Source organism: Quercus suber, unplaced genomic scaffold (genome assembly GCF_002906115.3).
Source record: "Quercus suber isolate HL8 unplaced genomic scaffold, Cork oak 2.0 scaffold_88, whole genome shotgun sequence".
Lineage (NCBI taxonomy): Eukaryota > Viridiplantae > Streptophyta > Magnoliopsida > Fagales > Fagaceae > Quercus > Quercus suber.
The window spans coordinates 1,078,414-1,102,712 of record NW_027069553.1 but is presented as its reverse complement, the minus strand read 5'-3'; the positions used below and the strand labels follow the sequence as shown (position 1 = coordinate 1,102,712).

The 24,299-nt window shown below is 33.7% G+C and overlaps 1 protein-coding gene and 1 pseudogene across 1 annotated transcript; one reads left to right on the top strand and one right to left on the bottom strand.

Annotated features, from left to right (window-relative positions):
* Positions 1 to 2,896: 2,896 nt before the first annotated feature.
* Positions 2,897 to 3,304, bottom strand: LOC112007483 (early nodulin-like protein 2). The gene has a single exon (XM_065774221.1). It carries the CDS (start codon positions 3,302 to 3,304, stop codon positions 2,897 to 2,899), a length of 408 nt encoding a protein of 135 aa, XP_065630293.1.
* Positions 3,305 to 14,604: 11,300 nt separating this feature from the next.
* On the top strand, positions 14,605 to 19,963 carry LOC136067861 (uncharacterized; annotated as a pseudogene).
* The last annotated feature ends 4,336 nt before the right edge of the window (positions 19,964 to 24,299 follow it).

The following is a 24,299-nucleotide window of genomic DNA, read 5'->3' as shown; positions in this document are numbered from 1 at the left end:
AACGTGGCTTCCTGTCACGGCTGTGTCTAACAAGCTCCTGTAACTATGACAGACACTCATGAACCTAACACGAGGGTGAGTAGCGAATGAGGGGTAGTTCCCATTCGTGGTTGAGAAATGGTCAAGTGCAATCTGATGCACTTACACGTGCTATCCGATCGGTGGGCTAGAGTATATTTGTTGTTGTCCATGATTAAAAAAAATAGTAAAGAACGAACTTTTATAAACTTTCACAATTATATATGTTTTGTGATTCATTTTTGATATTCAATGTAAAAGTAACGACGAATGGTGAAACTTAAAATATTAAAATAATTAAATGGTTTTTTTTTTTTTTTCATTTTTAAAATTGTATAGTTTCATTTGGCAATTTGTTTGTTCAATATGGGATTGAACCGTTTTGCGTGCTGGATTATGATATGACGGGGGCAAAATAAGAATTAAATCATATAAGTTTTGATCACACGTATCAGACATATTTATAAAAGGCAAATTTTACCCAAACGCACATTATTAAATTGGATAGTTTTTAGTTTTCAGAAACTTATTTGTATAATGTTTATTAAAATTGTTTTAATAATTTTTATGCTAATGTATTATAAAGTTAAAAGTTATTTTATTTTCAAAAAATTTAATTTTTGTTAAATTGAAAAAAAAAAANCAAAAAAAAAAAAAAAAGAAAAAAAAAAAAAAAGAAAAGAAAAATCCTAGTCATGCAAGGAGTTTGTTTTTTATAAGATCCATTTTCGAATCAAAAGTTGTGTCAAGTAGTGGAGGATAAATATTGGGTTACTTTGTACTGATATATGATATCTCGGATCTGTATGCATTTACAAAACTGTAAAGGCGGAGCCTAATGAGCTTTGGATAGCATGTGTTTTTAGTTTTCAGTATTTTCATTTTCAAATTCTATCAAATCAAAATTAAACAAGAAGTTATGTTTATTTTGTTTAACTTTTGAGTTTTGACTATATATAAACAAGAAGCATATATTGTAAGTTTCCTCAGCCCAGCATCTTCAAAAACCAGCCTAAGCCCAATCCAAATAACACAGGTTATTGGTAGTAGCTGACAATGGATACTAACAAGTAATTGAAAACTTTATCCTAAAAAAAATAAAAATAAAAACAGGTAATTGAAAACTTCACTTAACACAGGCTATGGCAGTATTGAAAACTTCACTTTTCTCTTGCTGAGGAGAAGATAGAGCTAATTGCTAGAACTTTAATTTAATCTCTTTAACCCAAAAAAAAAAAAAAAGTTTAATTTAATCTCGAAAAGAGTGACAATGAGAATGGGCGACTGTATGTTTGGTTTTGGATCTTCCAAATCATTCTGGCAAGAGGTTTGGACCCATTTTTATCTGATCTTTCGATAAAAAGATTCAAGCACTCTTCAGTCTCATTTCATCAACGGACTCTTGATGTATACAAAGGAGGGTTGTTTGTTCGATAAATTCCTACCTCTCTATCTATCTTTGAGATGTGATCTCTTGTTTCACTCTGATAGTATTATATATATGGAGGGAAGATGCTGTTGATAATCATGATTAAGAAGGTAAATTGTCTTTTGAAGCATTTGTTCAAATAATCCTTATTACCCTTACAATCAAGATTTGTTCAGCGATGATGAAGATGACACTCCTGATCTAGGGGAAAATTGATTCTCCTAATTGAGTGTCTTGCACAAAGGCTAAAATGCTTTGTGGATTGTCTAGCCTGCACAACGACCAAAATGCTACAATGTTTACCCCTGATAAAGTTTTGATTGTTGCGCTGCTTGCTCCCCACGAGGGAATATATTGCTACTTTCGACCATTTTTGATAAAACTCCAACTACTGTTTTGCCTGATCCTCAGAAGAGATTACTGTTGATTGCTGTTACTTTGCTACTTTCGGCACAAAACGCCAAACTTTTTTACTGTTGTCACTCACAAACTTGTAATGAATAGTAAAAAAGTCACTGTTCACTATTACTATTCACGATTTAAAATATGTTTTTTCTACCTATATAAGGGGAGACGTCCCTTATGAAAAAACCAGAATTCTTTATATAATATATATATATATATATATAAATCAGGTCAATAGACTGGGAAATGAGTTTATTGCTACTTTAAGTAATAACTAACAAAATAAAATACAATTCATGTGGTGTATATTCTCATTAAATTCAGCTGAACTTTGTCCCTAGGTAATGGGGGCTAAAGAAAGAATAAGGAGAAGGATCTTTCTTTTTCTTTTTTTGAGAAGCAGAGAAGGATCTTTCTTTGTGCGCTGCGATGAACTCATCAATTCATCATCTAATATAATAGCCCTTGGAATATAATGCCTTTATTTGAAAATTATATCACCTTAGGATTGCCTTTGTCTTCAAAGAAATAGCCAATTTCCAGTATTTATTCTTTAGTAGTCAATAGAGAACGGCTCAACATTTTTATTTAATATGATTTAAATTGGATTCAATATCCACTAGTGACACTCGACCTAAGCGGTGGGATTACCATTTTTTTAAGAAAAAACTAACACTCGAGGATATTCAAATCTCCCAAGTAATCTATAATAAGAGTGAAGACTTTCGGTTGGAGCACTAAAAACCATTCTAACAATAAATTATGTCTAAAATATTAATCACATAAAGTCGTACAAAATTAAGACAATATATTATCATGCATATAATTGTAAACAATTGCAAGCTGTAAGGGCTGAATATTTTTATCATATTACATAATTCATAACAAGCCCAATCCAAACACAACCACTACAAGTACTATTTTAAAAATACCACATAATAGCAAATCCCAAAAAAGTCATTTTTTTCTTTCTTTAACCAAAACCCATAAAACGTATGACTCAAAAACTAGAGTTACCGCGGATAAAAGATAAAGATTATATGTCTAGGCACCAATAGCATAGCAAAGGAACCCAAATGCTAAGAGGATGGAGCTTCCAATGAGACGGGCCGAGCCAGAAGGAGTTGTGGGCCCAGAAGCTAGAGCCGACGCATAGCCATAGGAGGCCTTTGACTCTGATGCAGCTATTTTTTGGAAATCATCAGGTGTTCCCTGAGGCAGCACCTCCACGTGTAACTTCAGGCCGTTCTTGCAGCTGTCTGGCTTGCTGCTCACGAAGTAGCGGATACCTTCCCCGTCCAATGATATGCTATCCAAGCCGTCCGTGTACATTCTGATTGGATTGCTGATATCGCACGACAAATATTCATCCTGCTGTTTCACCTCAACGATGCTCTCTAGTCCTGCGGAGTATGTGAACCCTGCCCATGCACAGCACAACTTCCATTTCATTTAAAGATATACTCATAATAATAATAAAAATAAATAAATAAAATCAAAGCCAATGAAATTCTTTATGTTTTTCAATTATTTTAATTTCTTTTAAAAAGGAAATAATCTAGTTTACGGTTATGCTAAATGCTTATTTCACAATTTTTTTACCATAATTATGTGACGAAAAAAATGTAAGCGGTAAAAAAAGAAAAAAAGAAAAAAAAGTTTATATATAAGTAATAGCAGTTACTCACCATCTACCACGTGCCCTAAATTAACTTCCCCATTTCACCTTTTCTCGTTGAACGGTAGCAAAGTTATTTTATTTTCAAAAAATTTAATTTTTGTTAAATTGAAAAAAAAAAAAAAATCCTGAGACAGTAATCAATTTCTAGGCTCTTTTTTCTCAAAATAATAATAATAATAATAATCTAGACTTTGTTTTTTGATCAGATTTCTAAGCTTTTCCCTCCCTGTCACTCGTTATACTATCATCATTTGCGGCAAAATAGTTCCTCAATTTAGATCCTATTAAAATAGGAACCATTAAAATCAGAGTTAAAAATATCTAAGATGTCCACATGCGAGCTATTATACAAATCAAAGTTTAACTTCTCTAATAACAATTTCATGACTTTACCTGTCGTACAAATGGTTCTTGTGACAAGGAAAGCTGAAAATCTTTGTATTGAAAAAATATGGAGAGAGAATTGCTAGGACATATGTGATTCACTTGTTAGGAATATATGTCATTACTTTATGTAATTGGCTAATCATTTGACAAAACACACTTTATTTGTATTTGAGTAGATCTAGGATGTGTTTAATACTTCAAAAAACTTTGTTTTAAGATCAAGTGTTGAAGTCATGCAAGTTTATCCAAGTTTCAAGCCAAGAAAGTGTCTGTCATTAAAGCTCAATAGCCAGCTGTAGGGTCCTGTTTCTTTACGCAAACCCAAAGACAATTAATTTGTAGAGTGTGGGTCAAAGAACTAGAATTAGTAAGGGATTAATAACAATGGATCATCACCATTACAACTGTGCATTGATCAGTTTGAATACATTGATAGTTTGGTTGAAACACTCTCCTGTTTTTCTTTTCTCTCCTTTTTCTCCCTCTCCTTCTCTTCGGATGTGAAACAGTCCTCTCGTGGGTATTCGGCCCATTAACTTGGGCCTGACCCCCTTTTCCCCCACACTAGCCATCTATCGAGCTTGAATAGCTGTTCCAGCTGTGTGGCTTGACAACAGCTCAACAGATAGGGTATCTGTCGAGGTTTATGAAAAACAGAATTTTAGTTCTGTTTTGACTCAAATCTGTGTTTATGTGTTTGAGTTTTTTTTTTCTTACAACCCTAGACATATAAAATGATTATTTTAAGGGCCGTCAAAGAGGACACAAGTTGCACAAGTATTGAGCAAAATTTGTTCAAGCAAATTGTGACCGGAGACAGAGTTTCGCCCTAGTTCATCATTCTTGTAGAAGTTGTTGTATTTATGCACCAAAGGGTTTTGTAACCAAGTATTTTCTTGATCTTTATCGTGGATGAACTGAAGAACTTTGCAACTAACAACCTTCTCTAGTTGGTGATTGAAGTCGCGTACTGGGATCTGCGCAATTGGTTAGTCACATACTAGGAGCCGTGCATCAAAATGAGAAATTGTCACTACAAAACAAGTCTAATTGAGTATTGGGGTAAGGGTTCAACTGTAGGTTGCTATAAGGTACTGGAATTCCTTGTAAAGGTTTGTTGTGATAATAGTGGAATTTCAAGAGTGGTGACCTTAAAATCACCCAGTGGAGTTTTTGCTGTGTAGGTTTTCCTCATTCGTAAACAAATCATCGTGTCAATTAATTTTCCGCTGCATACTTAGTTTAATTGGTGATTTATTTGTGTTACCACGCGTTTGCATGTTAATTTGAATAATTAATTAAACTTAGCTAATTAATCAATTAATTTATCACAATAAGTCAATTCGTTTTGGCCTATCAGGAACTTCCTAGAAGTTCACTGTAATTTTTTTTACGTTAAAACAACTTAGCATTGCTACCTAGTCATTGAAAATAGGCAGCTCCTTCCCTAGTCCATTTGAAATGCAATTGTCCTTGCCATATGATTTTCAAAGTTATTATCTTCTTTAAATTTATTTTGTGAGTTAAAAATCTTGTGAGTCACTAATATTATCTAATTCTCTTCTTATAGAAAAAACAAAGAACTTAAGTTCAAATTCTTCTAATTTATTTACTAAATGGGAAAAATAATCAAAGAAGTTTCTTAATAGTCTACTGATAATGATATTTTTTGCGGTATCTATATATGTGGTTTGAACCCTATTTACCTTTCCCCACTATCTATTTATCTCAATAGAAAAAAATGAAAAGAAAAGAAGAAGGCAACAATGCAATTTGTATTTGCTAACTTCGCCTAAAAATCATTTCTTAGTCCTTAAAATTTGAAATTGATTATTCATCTTCAAGAAAAACCTAATTTTATGTATATAGACATATCTGATTTATATGTATAAACATATTCTTTTTAATATTTATAAACATTTCTTTTTTAATATGTTTTTTTTTTCCAATCAATGATGAAATATATGAAAATAGTGAAATAATTGATATTCATAAAGAGTCATCTTGCTAGGATAAATAGAATCCAAATATTTTTATTTACCACTCTCTTTGCTCTACAAAATAAAAAACAGTCATATGTTCACCTATTTAGTTAAATTCTACAATTATGCATTTTTTTTTTAATTTCTATTATCTAAAATAAATAAAAACAATGAAAACCCCAACACATCTCACCACCACTAAACTTGGCAAATGCCATCAATGTCATCGGTCACGACCAATCACTATTAACAGGTCCATAACCCCATCAATTAAGAACTTTCTAATATTTTATTTTCTCTATTTATAATTCTCACCTAAATCGGCCACCTAAATTAACCACACTATCATTTAGACCCCATATTGAACTGGCAAATGAAACCAATTTGGCTTTAATTTAAAAATCCAAATGCATTTTGTATTTTCCAATAGTTTTAGAGCATTTTACATTATAGGTTCTCTTGATTGAAAAGTCAAATCAAATTAGATTCTAAATGGAAACCCACTATGAAAAAAGGTAGTGATAAATGGTTGTCAAAATAGAGAATAAATCGATATACACAAGGGCAAGTGATGTTAGGTGTAAGATAATGTATGATTTTTAAAGGTCCTTTACTTAGAAACTAGGCAATGCGAGTATAACATCTCACAAACTAAATTAAATTTCTTAGGCACATTGGATGGCCAATGGGAACTCATCATCAAGATTGCTGGAGTCAGAAAAAAACAAGTCAAGAGAAGTGCTTACTCTTATGAGGTCCAAAACATCTAGGGAGGCACTATGTTCAGAGGATGCCATAGTAGTGCTGCAGATTCTGCCTATGGTGCTTTACCGGAGGCTCTGGTAGAAGCTGCAATCCTAGCTAGGAGATATGGCTTTAGCCAAATTTTGATCCTGAGTAGCAGCAAAAGGCTTGTCCATCATTTCAGCAGGGATAGTAATCCAAATTGGCAGGAAAGAACTACTTTTGCAGATATTTTATCCTTGAAACAGTTTGGGCTAGTCTTCAAGTACTTTTTTGTGCCTACTTTTGTACTTAACAATGTTTATACTATAGCTACTTTGGTTACTAGCTCCACTATGCACTATAGCTGGTCTATGCCACCTAATGTGTAAACCTTCTCCATTTGGTTGTTATCAAAAAAAAAAAAAAAAAAATTTCTTAGGCACAATTACAAGGAAAGTAGTCTAGATGATGAATTTTGCCTAGGTTTTGTATGCAACCAAACCCACATTCCAAGCACCTTAAGACATTAAGGTTATGTTTGATAACAGTTTTTGTTTTCTATTTTCAAAAACTTATTTTGGGGAATATAAAGAAAAAACAATTTTATTGTATTTTTGAAATCAAAAACATGTTTGGTTAGTTGAAATTAAAAAAAAAAAAATACTAAAATATGTTGTTACTAAGATTTGAACTTTAATGCTAACTTATTAAATGAGACAGATTCATTAAATTAAATGCATATTTTTTATGCAAAAAGGACAAAAGGGGTTGGATTTTCACTCATAAGGAAGGAAGGTTAAATACCTTTGACAGGGTTGTATTTTTGGTTAAAATGTGATGGTGTTCAACCTCCTGAAATGCAGTCTAGATGGTGAGCCCTCTACTTTCTGATTGGATTGACTCGTAGAAGAGTCATCTCCTTAGGATCATGCTGTACAACCACTCTCCAGACTCATTGGTAGGGTGATTCAAAACTTTCTTCTAAGGGTTTATATTATTACATAGGCTTGGGGCTCCCATGCTTTCCCACGAGTATCTTTCAGTTTGTCGGCTCCTCTTATTCTTAGCACATAGGGGGGATTCCCCATCCATTTATCTTTCTATTCCTTTCCCTCATTCCAATCTTGGGGCGTACTACCATGATTCCTTTCCTAGTGTCTTTATTCCCCTTTGTCATTGACTTTTGAAAATTAGAAACTGAAAATAACCTTTTACATGTTTTCCGTTTCCTTTACAAATTGAGTTTTGAAAATAGTTTTTGTTTTTTGTCCATTTTGGGTTGCCAAACAAGTTTTTCAGTTTCAAAAATAGAAAATTGTTTTTAAAAATAGAAAATAAAGGGAAAAAACAGTTACCAAACATACCCTAAGTAATACTCTTGAGGACTTAGTCAATAAAAACAAAGATTCACATAATAGTATTTCAAGCATTTACAACTTTATAACAAAACTATACTTGTTAAATATGTCTGATATAAACCTCCACACTGACTTGTTAATTGATGATTCGAATCTTGGCTAGTTTGCTAGTTGTGATTGACTAAGTGAAGCAAGTGAATATGTTTGTGCATTAATATGTTAGGTTAATATGTATAAACATGTCACTTTTTTTAGAGAACTTATTGCGTTTGCTTCTAATAATGTTAATCGATTTTTGATGTAGACGAGGGTCGGGAGCGGTTTTTTGCGCGTAGCCACTTGTCTTCTATTGGAGGTGTGACTTTGCTAAGCTCGGATTTGTTTTAGGGAATTCAACCTGGAACTCGACATTGGGCTACATAGACCAATGGCTTTCGATGCATTTTTAAGCCTACAAAATAGATAAAGCCTAAAGTCTTAGAATCCTAATAATGGTTGAAATAAATAAATAATATATATATATATATTTATTTAATTGAATAGCTTTGATTAAATGATTAGTTGAACATCATTATTATATATATTAAGTGATGTCCAATATTAGAAAATAATTAATTAGGTATCAAATGTCCAATAATGGGATGAGTCCAATAGTCTATATCCAGCTACGGTATAATTTATGTTCAATATAATAAGGTATGTCCAGCAATGGTTTATGTCCAAATAATACATGTTCGGTAGTGATATTGATTCAATTTATTAATATATATGTTTATTAATGAAGCATTAGTGAATCCATGTTTATTAAATGGTGAGATAATATTAAAGTAATTTGCATCCAACAATAAAATGATAATGAGTTAACATATACTTAATAATGTAATTTCAAAGATGGAGAAAACATTAACTTATCTTTTACGTTTTTGACTCCAGCTGTATAGCAGCACTTCATTCTTCATATGATTTGTGGCTCCTCATTCTTTATATGATTTGTGGCTCCAGTCATATAGCGTTAGAGAGTTGATAACATTCCGCTTCATAGTTTGTGGCTCCAGCCGTATAACATCACTTTGTTCTTTATATGATTCGTGGCTCCAGCCGTATAGCGTTAATGAGCTTTATAGTTTGTAGCTTCAGCTGTATAACATCAGTGGACTTAGCACTTCATTCTTTATATGATTTGTGGTTCCAGCCATATAGCGTTAGTGAGTTGATAACATTCCACTTCATAGTTTGTGGCTCTAGCCGTATAACATTACTTTGTTCTTTATATGATTCGTGGCTCCAGCTGTATAGCGTTAATGAGCTTCATAGTTTGTAACTTCAGCCGTATAACATCAGTGGACTTAACATTTCAACAGGATGAGAAAATGAGTCTAGCGGTACAATATGTTATTATGAGTCATTTCATGGTGACTTCATGATTGAAGGGGAAAAATGGGTGCAATTGGAGGGAGAGAGAATATGTCCAGCCGTGTACATAGGTTGGTTAAGTTCATCCTCCTTATCATGCACTAAAATGATTTTCCCCATATAATACTCTTTTGGTTTTTAGTCAAATATAAGTGCTATTGCCTTCCATAAGAAGAACTTTTAGTATTAGAAATTTATGTCTTTCATGTGAATGACTTTAATATGAAATCATTGTGACTTCTAAGAGAAGGACTTTTAATCTTTAATGTTTATATGCCTTCCATGAAAAAGGGCTTTTGTAACGTATTCTTGGAAGAGTGTTTGGTATCTTTTAAGATGTATGAAGATGGTAAAAAATATATATGTTTTGTGAGATATGATGTTTGTAAGATAGATTATAAATATATGTAAGAAGTATGTATGGATAGTTTGTGAGGAATATGTTTGTAAAATATATGGAAGTATGAGATAGATAACATGAAAGTTAAATATCGTAAATACATGAGCTTATAGTTGCTGCTGGAGTTGTTTTTTGTGTTATGACATTGGTTATGTTGATTTCTAAGAAGAGAGGTATTGTAAGAGAAATAGAGAAAGAGATGAAGATGTGTTTATGGGTAGCAAAATGATGATATTTCAGAATAATGAAGTGTGGGAAAGATGGGTAATGAGTAATGGTGTGGTGTAATAGGCGTGTTGTAATGGTGTTATCTAATAAGATATATTTTTTGTAATGGAGATGGAGAAGTATAAAAATGCTTAGAGATATGGGCAGCAAAGTGAATGAAGTTTCAGAATAAGGGGGTGAGAGAGGAATGGATAGTGCTTGTGTTAGTGTGTAGCTTGGTCCTCTAAATATAGAACCAAGTTTGTAACTAGATTAGAATTAGTTAAAGTTTAATTTAGCAAATAAAGAAAATTCTTTGACAAAGTAAGTGGTTTCATTAGTGGGTTTTTGTTTTTTAGCCAAAAGAAGAATGTTTGAGACTTTAATGTTGCTGGAGCTATTGTTACAGCTGTTCTACTGTTACAGCTGTTAGTCACAGTTGTAGTTGCTGGATGATGTCATCTAAATGACATTTTCTGTTGGAGGAAAATGTTTTTTCATTTAATTCATGGTTTGGTTGAAAATGGTAAGATAACTTTTATGAGACCTTCCTATTTTTGGTACTGCAACTAGAGGCTAAGAATCTTAGCTTAAAATGGTAGGATTGGTATTTCATTTATAATTTTGGTAAGTACTAGACTAGTTGATTGATATTTGATGAAGTTTTAGAGATGTAATTATGGTTTTTTTGTATTTTAACCAAATTTTGGAGAGTAAGGAGAGTATTTAATGTTAGATATGAGATATTAATATATATTTAGTCATGTGCTTGAAATTGATTTAAATGAAAATAATAATATAATTTATATGAAATATTATAATTACATTTTTAAACTTATATTATATAATGAACATTAATTTTAATGCAAAGAGCATGTGAAGTTTTATCATTTTAAGTGTTATGTGATATGAGAGGCTTACCAAAAGTCACTTATTGCACACTGATCCCTCAAAGTTTAGGGAATTGGGGAAGATATGCCAAGCAACATGTTTTCCTTTATCAACTTTGAACCACTAGAGTTTTACTGAACATATTTCTTGGCCCTCCAAACCACGACTCCCAAAATTCCCTTGATGAGACTTATGAGCTTGGATCATGAGTTGAAAATGAGATGTTGTGCCATGAGCTCGAATTATGGGCTTTGATGAGATTATATCGCCATGAGTTTTGGACCATGGGTTTTGGCGTCATTTTGTGAATATGGACTCTTTTAGGCTTTAAAAGAGATTTTTCCAAAATCCATGATAGTATTGATGTGGTACGGGTCGCCAATAGAATGAAGCCATGGATGGTAGATGATGAGGCAAGTAACTCAATTTTTTATTATTCTATTTGAAATGTCAGATTTTTCAATCTAATGGATAATGACAGGGACCAAAATAACATGATACTGAAAGATAAATAACCAAATTGATACAATTGAAAGGTTAAGAACCAAATTGACATATGGTGTAAAAGATAGGGACCATTTATATAATTTATAACCCTTTTTTTAGAACTAGTGGAGGGAGAGGAAAAGGATGAAGCAAGTGAATATTTATGTGTATAAACATGTTGGTTTAATATGTATAAACATGTCCTTTTAAACATCTATAAACATATAATTTGCAATATGTTTTTTTTTTTTTTTTGTTTGCTAATAATAATGATGAAATATATATTAAAATAATAAAAATGATATTTACAATGAGCCATATTAAGGTATAATTACGATATTTCTTTACAAATATAGATTTCAAATTTATTTTAAGGGTAAAATATTATTTTGATCCCAAAATGTTACCAAAAATTTGTTTTACATTTGAAAAGTTTAAGCATTTCATTTTTCATCCCTAAACTATTGAAATATTTGTCTTTTGTCTCTAAACTATTGAAAATATTTTATTTATATCCTTAGACTTTAAAAAATATATTTTCCTTCACTAAACTATTAAAAAAAGTTATTTTTTTTAAACACTATTTTTGTCTCTAACCTATTGAAAAATCACTTTAAAAAGTTTAAGGGTGGAAAAAAGAACATTTTAAAGTTTAGGGGAAAAAAAAAACTTTTGATAAAATTTAGAAATCAAAATAGTATTTGACCCTTACTTTGACATTATAACTTATAGCCAAACATATGAATATGTTTAGTTATTTCATTACAATTCATTTTATTTCTAATAATAAAGAATAACGTTCATGTTGTAATCTTTATTCAATGTATCAAATATGTCCTAATTTTATCTTCTTAAAAAAAACTAGTTTTACGTATATAAACATATTTAATTTATATGTATAAACATATTCTTTTTTAATATCTATAAAGATGGCATTTTAATATGTTTTATCATTAATGAGGATATATATATTGGTAGGACATATGTGGAACATGTTGTGAACATATGTCATTTAAAATTGGCTAATTTTTTGACAAAACGCACTTTACTTCTATTTGAGTAGATTTAGGACATGTTTATTACTTCAAGGAACAAGAGTTCAAATCCAAGTATTGAAACTGTGCGGCACCCGAAGTGTTGGGTCTACTCAACCCCAAGTCTCCGTCCGAAAACACGCGGTCTTTGGGCCCAATCCTCATTCGCACTAAGGCCCAACCCTTGCTATCACAGCTCGGGGGTGCCGAGCTTCACTAGTAAGTTATGATCGGCATAATTTTTACTGAGCACTGTCATTGAACGGCACGTCAACTTTGTTCGGCTCAAAGAAGGCCCTCCAAACGCCACCGCCTCGCTCTAACCTGATGTGGGCACCAAGTCCCAAAGCCACCCAGGCCTAGACTCCCACTTACCATCCCCCTAATTGGACCTTCCGTAGCACTAAGCACGCAATTTATAGCGCAAATTAGCTTCTAGAAAGCTGAATAAGAGTTGCACCAAATTTAGGTATCAAGTGTGTTAGTGGTAATTGGTAAGTGGTAATAGTATCACCAATGAAAATTTAATCATAGTTAAGAACTTAGAAACAATTGACAATTGCATCTTTTCCAAAAAACAAAAAAAAAAACTTGTTTGAAAAATACGGGTAAACTCGACTCGTCCCGCGACCGTTTGACCGCGACCCGTTTGACCCGTGACCCGTTGACCCGCAACCCGTTTGACCCGTTTAAAAATGACCCGTTTTGACCCGTGACCCGTTTGACCCGCAACCCGATTGACCGACCCGCACCCGACCTGACCGCGTCCGTTTTGCCATGTCTAATTTNTTCTAGAAGCTAATCTTGGTATAATTTTTGATATGTTTAAAGTAGGAAGAGAAAATGAAGGTGGCAAGTAAAGAATGACAAACTATAATGGAGTACATAACATATTAAGTGAAGAAGAATAAGTAAATATCTTATAAGAATTACACCTCAATCTCAATCTACTCAACGTTGGTAAACGTAAAAAAACGGGCGGGTCGGGTCGGGTTCGGGTCGGGTCAATCGGGTCGCGGGTCAAACGGGTCGGGTCAAACGGGTTTGACCCGTTTTGTCATGTCTAGTAAAAATACACTTGCATTACACTTCTATTTGGGGTTTCTTATAAATCAGTTATTCAACTTTCAAAACATATAATTCACACCCTCAACTATCACCTATTGTCATTTGCTCATCCAAAAATGTTGTTTTGAACAAAAAATTGACATTGTCATAGTTATAAAGGAGGTAAGATGCAAGTTTTGGAAATTAATAGTGTAAATTATAAGTTTTGAAAGTTGATGCACCAATGAAGAATTGAGTCTAAACTCAAAGGATGTAAAGTGCATTTTATCCAAACTCATAATATCACATCATATTCAAAGTTTTCCTATGTTGCAGTAATATACTAAAGTGTATTATTAGAATATAAAAATGTGAGTGGTTGACTAGTTTTTATTTTTATTTTTTTATTTTTATAGAGTTTCAATCTATGGCATTCTCTTCTGATCATTGTGCTTTTTATCATCAAATTAAGACATCAATCAGTTTTTTGTGTAAGCGAGGATTTAACCCCAGATCTCTTATTTAACTATTAGAAACTTTTTCAGTTGAGCTAACTAGAAGTCTAGAACCCACGTGGTTGACTAGTTCAGTGATGGTATCGGACATTGAATAATGATGACAAAAGTGATTGCGGTTAATATGACAATGTTAAGTGTAAACTCATTATTAGGTTATTCAGCTTGTGAGTTAAGTAGAATCTCAACATAGTATAAATTTCTCACAAAGATACTCCTCCAATAGTTTTTTTTTTTTTTTTTTTTATAAATAATTCGATAGTTGAGGGACAGAAGATTTGAACCCTAGATTTATAAGTTGAAATACCAAGTGATTGTGTTAATATTTAACTGTCACAACCCCAAAATGTAGTATAAATTCTATTTATTCGGTATACTCTCTTTCTCTCCAATTTATTCCTCTTAGATTCCAAAGAGTCAAAGGTCTTAACTCTTAACAGCTAAAAGGAGAAAACAGAAAAAATAATACTAATAAATTTTCAAAATTTTTCTTATAAATTGGGCTATTACGTGGCCTTCAATATAAGACCATTCACGTCACGTGTATTAAATAATTTAAAATTATTAAAAAAAATGATTCCCTTCTGTCTATGATTTTCATACATGATTTTCTGGAATTTCTAGAATGTCTGCCGTCCCAAACCCGCAATTTCCGCTAATCATTTTATCCCAAATTATAAGTTTGGAGACTAATGTGTTGGACCGATCGAGGCCAGTCCAAGAGTATATGTTAAGACCCAATATTACAGAATTGGTCTACTTTTAATATTCCAATGCTCCTTGTTTCACACCCAAAAAAAAAAAAAAAAATGCGCATTGCAATGGTCTATAGCATTACTTCTATGAAGTCTTTCATTTTGCTAGTAAAAGTCATGTACATACGACTGACTTGGCAAAAGATTTATCAATTTTCCCCTTCTACCTAATAATCTATAAATAGCGACCAAACTATAACACTTTTGCACCATATAGTTCTAGCTTCTAGCTTAATTTCAAACTTTCTCAGCAATGTCTTATAAAGTTTTTTCTCTGTTTTCATTCACTCTCCTCCTTCTTCTCCTTCTTCCTCACCATTCCCATGCAACTTCAAGAAACATCCATGACAAAAAATTATCACCGTTTGAGTTTCTCAAACATCTTCAAGGATGTCACAAGGGAGAAAAGGTCAAAGGCATCCAAAACCTCAAAGCCTACCTTGAGAAATTTGGTTATTTGAGCTATAACCATTCTCAAAATCAAACTCATACCAATGATGATGATTTTGATGAACTCTTGGAATCCGCCATTAAAACTTACCAACTTAATTACCATCTCAACGCCACAGGGTCAATGGATGCCAACACAGTATCAACAATGATGATGCCTCGTTTGGGTGCAGATATCACCAATGGTACAAATTGGAGCGCTCAGGCAAGAAGAAACATCACCACCGCCATGGCTCTTTTCATACTGTCTCTCACTATTCTTTTTTCCAAGGAAATCCCAAGTGGCCAACTTCTAAGTACCATCTCACCTATGGATTTCTCCCTGGCACCCCAACTAAAGCAATAAGTCCCATCGCAAAGCTTTTGAAACGTGGCTGCAAAACACACACTTCAAGTTCACAAGCCCAAGCTCAAGATCAAACAAATGCAGATCTCAAAATTGGTTCCAGGGGGACCATGGAGATGGGGCCCCTTTGATGGAGCTGGTGGAACCCTAGCCCATGCTTTTGCACCGACTAATGGGCATTTCATTATGATGCAGATGAAAAATGGAGTGTGGAGCAGTCCCAGGTTCATATGACTTGGAGACAGTTGCCTGCATGAAATTGGCACCTCTTGGGTTAGGCATAGCGAAGTTGAAGGGCCATCATGTGCCTGCCATACTCGGGTGAGCCAAGGTTTGCATAGGGACGATATTGATGGCATTAAAGCCTTATATATTTTTAAGTGTTCAAGAGTATTGCAATATGCAATTATAAGCGGCTAGAGAATAAAGCATAGTGCAAATACATGGCACTAGCACTATGAAACATGAAGAGAGAAAGTAAAGTTTTAACCTACTCATGGTAGAAAGTGATGCTTATTGTAATTTACTTCATATTGTAATAATACTATTCATTTTCTCCAAAGTTTTGTATTTCAACTAAGATCTTTTAATGTTTACATCGAAGATGAACAATGTTCAAATCCTTCAATCCCAATTATCAAATCATAAAAATAAAGTAAAATAATAATGCTTCATTTTTATACTATCGTGGAATTATACAACTTGGAAATTTGTATTGAGATAAATAAAACATTTTAATTTCTTTTTAACTATAATAACCAAAAATAATAACTTTTTTTGGACATTTTATGATTGACTTTCAATACAGATGTCTTATAAATTTGGTACTTTCAAAAAAGGATAATAGTTAAAATAGTCATCTTACTAATAAAGTTTTTAAAATTACTATGGATAAAATGTATTTGTCTAAGATCCTCATCCAATGAACCATTGTGAGCCGAAAACCTCATGTAGAACTCAATGATTGAAAAAACAAAAGAGTCAAAAGATGAGTTTGTGGGATAGACTACCCTTAAGACCAGGAAGACATCTTGATAGGGAAATGTGATTCTTGAAACATATTTCCTAAATTTACAAGAGTAATGATCATAAACCTAGATCTAGGCCACTTATGAAAACAAGACCTAAAATCTCACCCACTAGTGCACCATATATAGGTGTCCTCTATTGATACATCATTTTATTTGTTCTCAATTAATTAAGCCCATAAAAAAAAATTAAAAAAAAAATTGTTCCCTCAAATCAAAGGAGTCAAAAAAAATTAAGTTGATTTGACCCAATTGAATGTCAAATTAACCAGATTCAAGAATTAAGCGCCAAAATGACCAAAATACCCTTTGTTGATCGAACCTTAACCAATAGTCAAACATACAAGAAAAAAATAATCTGACCACCAAATTCTATCACATCACACCAAAATACATCTCCCACAACTTGTTTCCTATCATTCACTAAGTTTAACCATGGGAAACCAAAATTTGACTGAAAATTGACAAAAAAAATTTATCGTTCAATCAGGATAAAATTCATGCTCATATAAAATATTAGGTAATTTTTTTTTAAAAAAAAAATGATTACTTGTGTTAGGTTCTAAAGACTTAGGATTTAATGTATTTAGAACTCTAATGTGTAATGTTGGTAAACCATGATCAAAACAAGTTGTTTAGTCTTGTTTAGACTTGCTCAAAGTTGTATTATTTAAGTAAAGTTGGAACAAGATGATGCAGGAATTAGTAGTGCTTCTCGGCCTAGTTTGATCGATCGAAGCTTAGGCTTGATCAATCGAAAATCGGGTCAGATGCGTTTTTTTTGCAGAATTCCAACTCAGCTCTAACTCTTAAATTGTTGAGGGTTTTATGTTTTTGCCATAGGTAGATAAGGCAAACCTTAGCCACGTTTTAGAGGTTGTTCATATTGCTGTTTTGTGTAAATCTCTTATGAGATCTAGAGGAGCTTTCCTTTACACAAAGCTTAGGGTTTTCAAGGAGGAGATGTTATCTATACCTTGATGATCAATTTAGTTGCTACCATTAAAGCCTAAAGAAAAACAAGTGTGGATGCTTGTATCTAGTGGAGAATCCAAGAAAGAAGGAGTTCGTGGATTCGAAGCTTGCACGTGGTCATGTCAATAAATTCTACTGGTGGGTAGTAATAAGAAGCCGAGCATGGGGGCTTGTAAGTCTTATTATATGAACTTCGAATCTTTCAAGATAGTGGATTCAAGTTTACCTTGAGGATAACTAGATTAAATCATCCCCAGGTTTTTACCGTGTGGTTTTCTAGGTCATCATATTTCTGTGTTATTTATATTGCTGCTGCTATATACTTGATATGATTGTTTGATTGTGATAACCTAGATTTGCATAATTTAACTAAGTTAATCACTTGGCTAATTAACTAGGTTAATCTGGTTAGGTTAAGGGGTCTAAAATCCATTCAAGTGATATTAGAGCAGGTAGCTCTCTTGTGGTAGATTTCTTGATCTCTGAGCTGATCCTTGACCTCTGTTGTCATGGAACATGTACACTCTCTGGTTATTCCTCATTACTTTGATGGGAATAATTATGCTTCTTGGAAAGTAAGGATGAAAGCATTCCTGAAATCAATCGATGAGAGAGTTTGGAACTCCGTTAAATAAGAATGGGAGAAGCCCATTACTCCTGTGAGTAAGTGGCAAACTTCTTAAAAAGAAGTAGCTGGGTTCAATAGCAAAGCTATGAATGTCATCTTTGACATTGTTTCTATGGAGGAATTTAAGAGAATCTCTAATGTTAAGGTTGCTCACACTGCTTGGAAAATCCTTTAGACTGTGCATGAAGGTACTAAGGCAGTTAAAATTAATAAGTTGTAGTAGTTAACATCTAGATTTAAAAGAATTAGGATGTCTGATGATGAATCTTTTGATGAATTCTATGCTAAACTGAATGATATTGTTAATTTTGCATATAATCTGGGTGAAATCTATGATCAACCTAAACTTGTTAGGAAGATTCTTAGATCCTTGACTGAGGACTTTAGACCCAAAGTGACTGCCATCATTGAAAGCAAGAATGTGGACTTCATCCTTGTTGATGAACTTGTAGGATCTCTTCAGTCCTATGAGTTAGACCTACCCAAAATCATCAAATTCAAATCAATAGCTCTTAAGTCTATTGGTGGTGTTGATGTTAGTGGATTTGATGATGAGCTCTCTGCTACAGAGATTGCTTACCTTGCGAAGAATTTTAGAAACTTTCTTAGGAGTAATAATAGAAAGGCAAGAGGTACAAACACTGCTGAACTTAGAAACTTTAGGAAGAATGATCACACTAAGGTTAATTACAATGAAAAACCTAGAGAAAAAATTGGTTAATTTTCAAACAATTCTATGGGTCTTCAGTGTTTTGGATGTCAAGGGTATGATCACATGAAATTTGAATGTCCCACATACTTGAGGTCTAAGGGGAAGGCTATGGCTGTAACCCTTAGTGATAATGAAGTTTCTGATGATGAGTCTAGATGTGACAAGGATGGAAACTTCATTGTTTTCACTGCTATTGCTGTAATAAATGAAAGTGTCTGTTGAAGAGAACCCTTCTGATGGGGAACTCTTTGAGGATGCAGATCTTCAAGAAACCTACAATAAACTTTGCAAAGTTGTTGCAAAGGATGCCATGAATGTTGAATTAATCTCTTGAGCTTGAAAAGAAAATTTTGCTTGCTAATTTGGCTGATGCTTATGATCTTTTGAACAATGTGAAAACTAAGAATATGCTCTTGCTTGATAAAGTTAAAATTTTGGAACATAATTTATCTGTTGCTAGATCTGCTAGTTCTAAACTTGATCAAATGCTGAGTGTTCAAAAGGCTCCTTCTGACAAATCTGGATTAGGTTTTGTTGAAAGCATCTCTGTGTCTGCACCCCAATTCCACAAACTTTTTTCCTTCTTCTTCCTCTAAACCCCCTGTGAGTGAGGTTGTGAGAGAGACTGTCAAACCTGTAAAAGTCACACCTTCTAGGAAGATTAGGGTTGATCTGAAAGAGTCTAAACCTAAGGAGTCTACCCTTTCTAAGGACAAGATGCATGGTAAGCCTGTTTGGGTTTGTCATTTTTATGGAAAGTCTGGACAGATTCGTCCAAATTGTTATAAGCTGCAAGCAACTAAGCGAGCAAATAAGCCAAAAGTGCCTATGCCTCAAGCACAAAATCTTATGGCACTTATTGGTGAATTGGTAAAGGCTCTAAACCTTGATTCCAATCCTGAAATTGGAAATCACTCTAATGTGAATAAGAACTCCAATGCTCGTAGTGCATCTAAAAGGTTTTTATGCAAAATGCTCAATCTAATTGAGTCTTTCTAACATGGTCTTTGTGCTTCATTGTTCTACTCTTTTGTGACCTTTGTTCTTTGGTTTCTTTTACCTTTTTGTTTCTAGGATTTGCATTGCATAACTTTCATGCATTTCATTCTAGGACTTTTTTTTTTAAATAAAAAAAAAAATGGAAAAGGAAACAAATTGTGTTTTGTATTCTTTCTCTTGGTTTTTGAAAACAAGGTTGGTCAATTTATTTTCACATAACATGTCTTTGTACCTTGTTTAGCTTTGATGAGCTTATTTATTGCACTTGACTAGTTGAAGCTTTGTAGGCATGTTGTGTGGGAAAGATGTTTATGGTTTTTCATCACTTTGTCTTGATCTTGACGTCACATGTATTTGACTGTCAGACTTGAACCTTTTGAGAAAGGCATAAATAATCATCTCACCACTATTCACTAGCCAATCATGAACACCTTAGTGCATATCGTAAGATTCTGTGCTCGAGAAAGTGTAGCACATGCACAAAAAGAACATAAGGTGTAGCCTCGGTTTAAATGCTTAATGCTTAAAATTGGTGTGTACATTATTCCGGCTTTTAATAAGTTTCTGAACAGCTAAAATTTGTGTGTACAATATGAGGCAAAATTCAAGAAACTTACATGATTGCAAGCTTATGTTCTAGGAAATGTGGGAGTTATATGATGTAACTCTTTAGGTGATAGTCTCTTTTGAATTCTATGTGATGGATCTTGTAGACTTTGTGGTTGATTTCTATTTACATGTCACCTCACATGTATCTCAAGGTTTTGCTAGTTGCACACACTACACAAGTTACTATTTGCTAAACTTTGTACATGTTATTGTGTGTGTTTTTGGTTTGACCAACCAAGTCTAAAAAATACCTTGAGTTTTATGCAAAACTAATTTGTTGCTTGAGAATTAAAAGGGGAGTTTTGTTTGAAAACCTTAATTTTGGAAAACTAGGTTTAAATCTTGGGTTTGTGAAAATCATTTTATCTCATACTCATGTATTTATTTCATATTTTTCAATGCTTTGAGGAGAGGTTGCATAAAATTCTATTGATTTTCAAAAATTCATTTTTTTAACAATTTCGATCGATCGAGTCTATTTTTCGATCAATTGAAATTGCGATTAAAAATTCCTGTGAGTCTTTGTCTGTTTCGATTGATTGAAACTGTTTTTCGATCAATCGAATATCGTGAATAAGGTTTTTAAAAATCTGGGTTTGACTTGTTTAACCATTCTTTTTCAAAAGTTTTTCAACTTTTCTCTCTCTCCGACTCGGTAAAGCACAATCATCCAATTTTTGTCATTTTCCTCCCAAATTTTTGCAAGGTTTTTCACTCCCATCACCGGTAAGACCTTTATACCCTTTCTTTTGCATTGTTTTTCATGTTTTCATGCATTATTTTATGGTTTTTGGGTCAATTTTCAGACTATGCATAAATTGGGATTTTTTTTTTCAAGCCTTATTTTGTGAAATTGATCAATGGATTTTGTTGATATATTGTTATATTAATGATATCTGATGGTTAATTTGATCAATTTGGGGTTTTGTGAAAAATTACAAATTCTAGGGCTTGTATTGAACCCGAATTGGAGATTTTGTTCAATTGGGGTAAAATTGATGAAATTGGCTTGTTGGATTGATGTAATTGGTCATTCTAATATGTTTTCTAACTTGTGTGATGATCAATTGGTCAAATTTCTTTAAAAAAAAACTTTGTGTGCAGAGTTTGCACTTTTTAGACGATCTCCTTTGCCACCCCCTTTTGATGATGGATTGTGGTTGCCCTTTGGAATTCTGTCACAAAAATAGGGAGTAGATTTTGGATTTTCCTATAGGGTTTTTGCTGATAGGGAGAGTTTTGTGATTCTTTGGAGCCTGTGGTGATTAGATTGTATCTAGGAGCTGTACCTTGTATTTACATTCTTTTGGCTCTAGATGTATCTTTGTTGGGCTGTTCATGTTAGGGGGAGATACATTATTTGTTTCTTGTTTCACTACTTATTGACTTATATTTTGTGAGTTTTTCATTTGATATATGTCTCTATTTTGTGTTTTGGTGAAATCAAGAATTTATTTTGTTTACTTGTTGTGCGGCACCCGAAGTGTTGGGTCTACTCAACCCCAAGTCTCCGTCCCAAAACACGCGGTCTTTGGGCCCAATCCTCATTCGCACTAAGGCCCAACCCTTGCTATCACAGCTCGGGGGTGCCGAGCTTCACTAGTAAGTTATGATCGGCATAATTTTTACCGAGCACTGTCATTGAACGGCACGTCAACTTTGTTCGGCTCAAAGAAGGCCCTCCAAACGCCACCGCCTCGCTCTAACCTGATGTGGGCACCAAGTCCCAAAGCCACCCAGGCCTAGACTCCCACTTACCATCTTGGGCACCAAGTCCCAAAGCCACCCATACCTAACCTCCCATTTAGAGAAAATCCTACTGGACCCTCTGTTGCACAAACATGAGAACATTAATAACCCTCGCCTGAGCTGAGCACTATAAATAAGAGGGAAGGAGAAGAAAGAGGGGTTGGTCACAAAAAGGGGAGGAAAGAGAACAGGGGTAATAGAGAAGAAAAATAGGGTCTGAGAGGAGTTGGGAGGAAAGATTGTGTTGCCGAGAAAGATAAGAGTGATCTCAGTGAGTCCTTGGTTGTAGAACTACCCATAGTAGGAAATTCAGCCCAATAAACAAATAAGTTGTGAGCCCAAGTGGGGTTGAGCCCATTGGCCTCATTTGCGACCCGCACACTTGTATTTTCCACACATGCGTTTATGCGTTTGTTGAGTATTTCAGAAAATACAGGTTGATTCAATTGAGCTGCTGTCTACACTTGCAATTAATGGATAGTAGTTAGGATTGGATTTGTTTATGTAAAGGGTTTCATTTTGTAAACTTTGAGCTTGTAGTTTGTGTTTTGTAACGGATTGCCAAAGAGAGAGTTTGTTAGGTTATAAAGACTTAGGATTTAATGTATTTAGAACTCTAATGTGTAATGTTGGCAAACCATGAACAAAACAGGTTGTTTAGTCTTGTTTAGACTTGCTCAAAGTTGTATTATTTATGTTAAGTTGGAACAAGATGATGCAGGAATTAGTAGTGCTTCTCGGCCTGGTTCGATCAATCGAAAATCGAGTGAAATGCGTTTTTTCTACAGAATTCCAACTCAGCCCTAACTCTTAAAACATTTAGGGTTTTATGTTTTTGCCCTAGGTATATAAGGCAAACCCTAGCCACGTTTTAGAGGTTGCTCATATTGTTGTCGTGTAAATCTCTTGTGAGATCTAGAGGAGCTTTCCTTTACATAAAGCTTAGGGTTTTCAAGGAGGAGATGTTATCTACACCTTAATGATAAATTCAGTTGTTGCCATTGAAGCCTAAAGAAAACCAAGTATGGGTGCTTGTATCTGGTGGAGAATCCAAGAAAGAAGGAGTCCGTGGATTCGGAGCTTGCACGTGGTCGTGTTAGTAAGTTCTACTGGTAGGTAGCAATAAGAAGTTGAGCGTGGGGGCTTGTAAGTCTTATTGTATGAACGTTGATTCTTTTAAGATAGTGGATTCAAGTTTACCTTGAGGATAGCTAGGTTAAATCCTCCTTAGGTTTTTACCATGCGGTTTCCTGGGTCATCATATCTCTGTGTTATTTATATTTCTGCTGCTATATACTTGATATGATTGTTTGATTGTGATAACCTAGATTTGCATAATTTGACTAAGTTAATCACTTGGGTAGTTAACTAGGTTAATCTGGTTGGGTTAAGGGGTCTAAAAACTGTTCAACTTGCAAGCCCACATTGGAAGTAAAATGAGCAAGGTATTGAAAATTAACCATATACGTGGTCAATTTTGGATGAAGTGACATAAAACTTGATCACGATTAATCAAGGTTAAATCTCAATTAAATCATGATCAAACAACCTTGGCTTGGTGCAAGGGGTCATTGAAAAGGTCTTGGGACTTGATTTAGAAAGTTCAAATCACAAAATTTCCACTCAAACAAAAAGATTTCAAGAAAAGACCAAAGTGGAAATTTTTGGACAAAAACTTGAGTTCAATGCTACTTTCCCAAACTTCTGGCTTATAAAATTTGAAAAGAAAGGCTACAAAGTTGGTATCTTTAGAAAGAAGATGTCACAAGCTTTCCAACAACACCTTGTTTGAGCTAAATAGAGGTCAGAAAGGCCTAAAAGTATGTTTGCAAAGATGGGGGGCAAAAATCATGCCAAACCCACAAAATTTGGTCCAAATCAAGTTGGGTGCCCTCTTTGTGCACAAATTTGTCACAACTCACCCATGGTTGATCCAAAAAGTTGATAATTTTATAAAATAGGAGCAACTATCTACATCTTAAAAGAAATAAAATGGCATCTCAAGATCATCTCTTTATTTATATATATTGCTTGTACAAGAACAATAAAAAACCAACTTTGAAGATTTC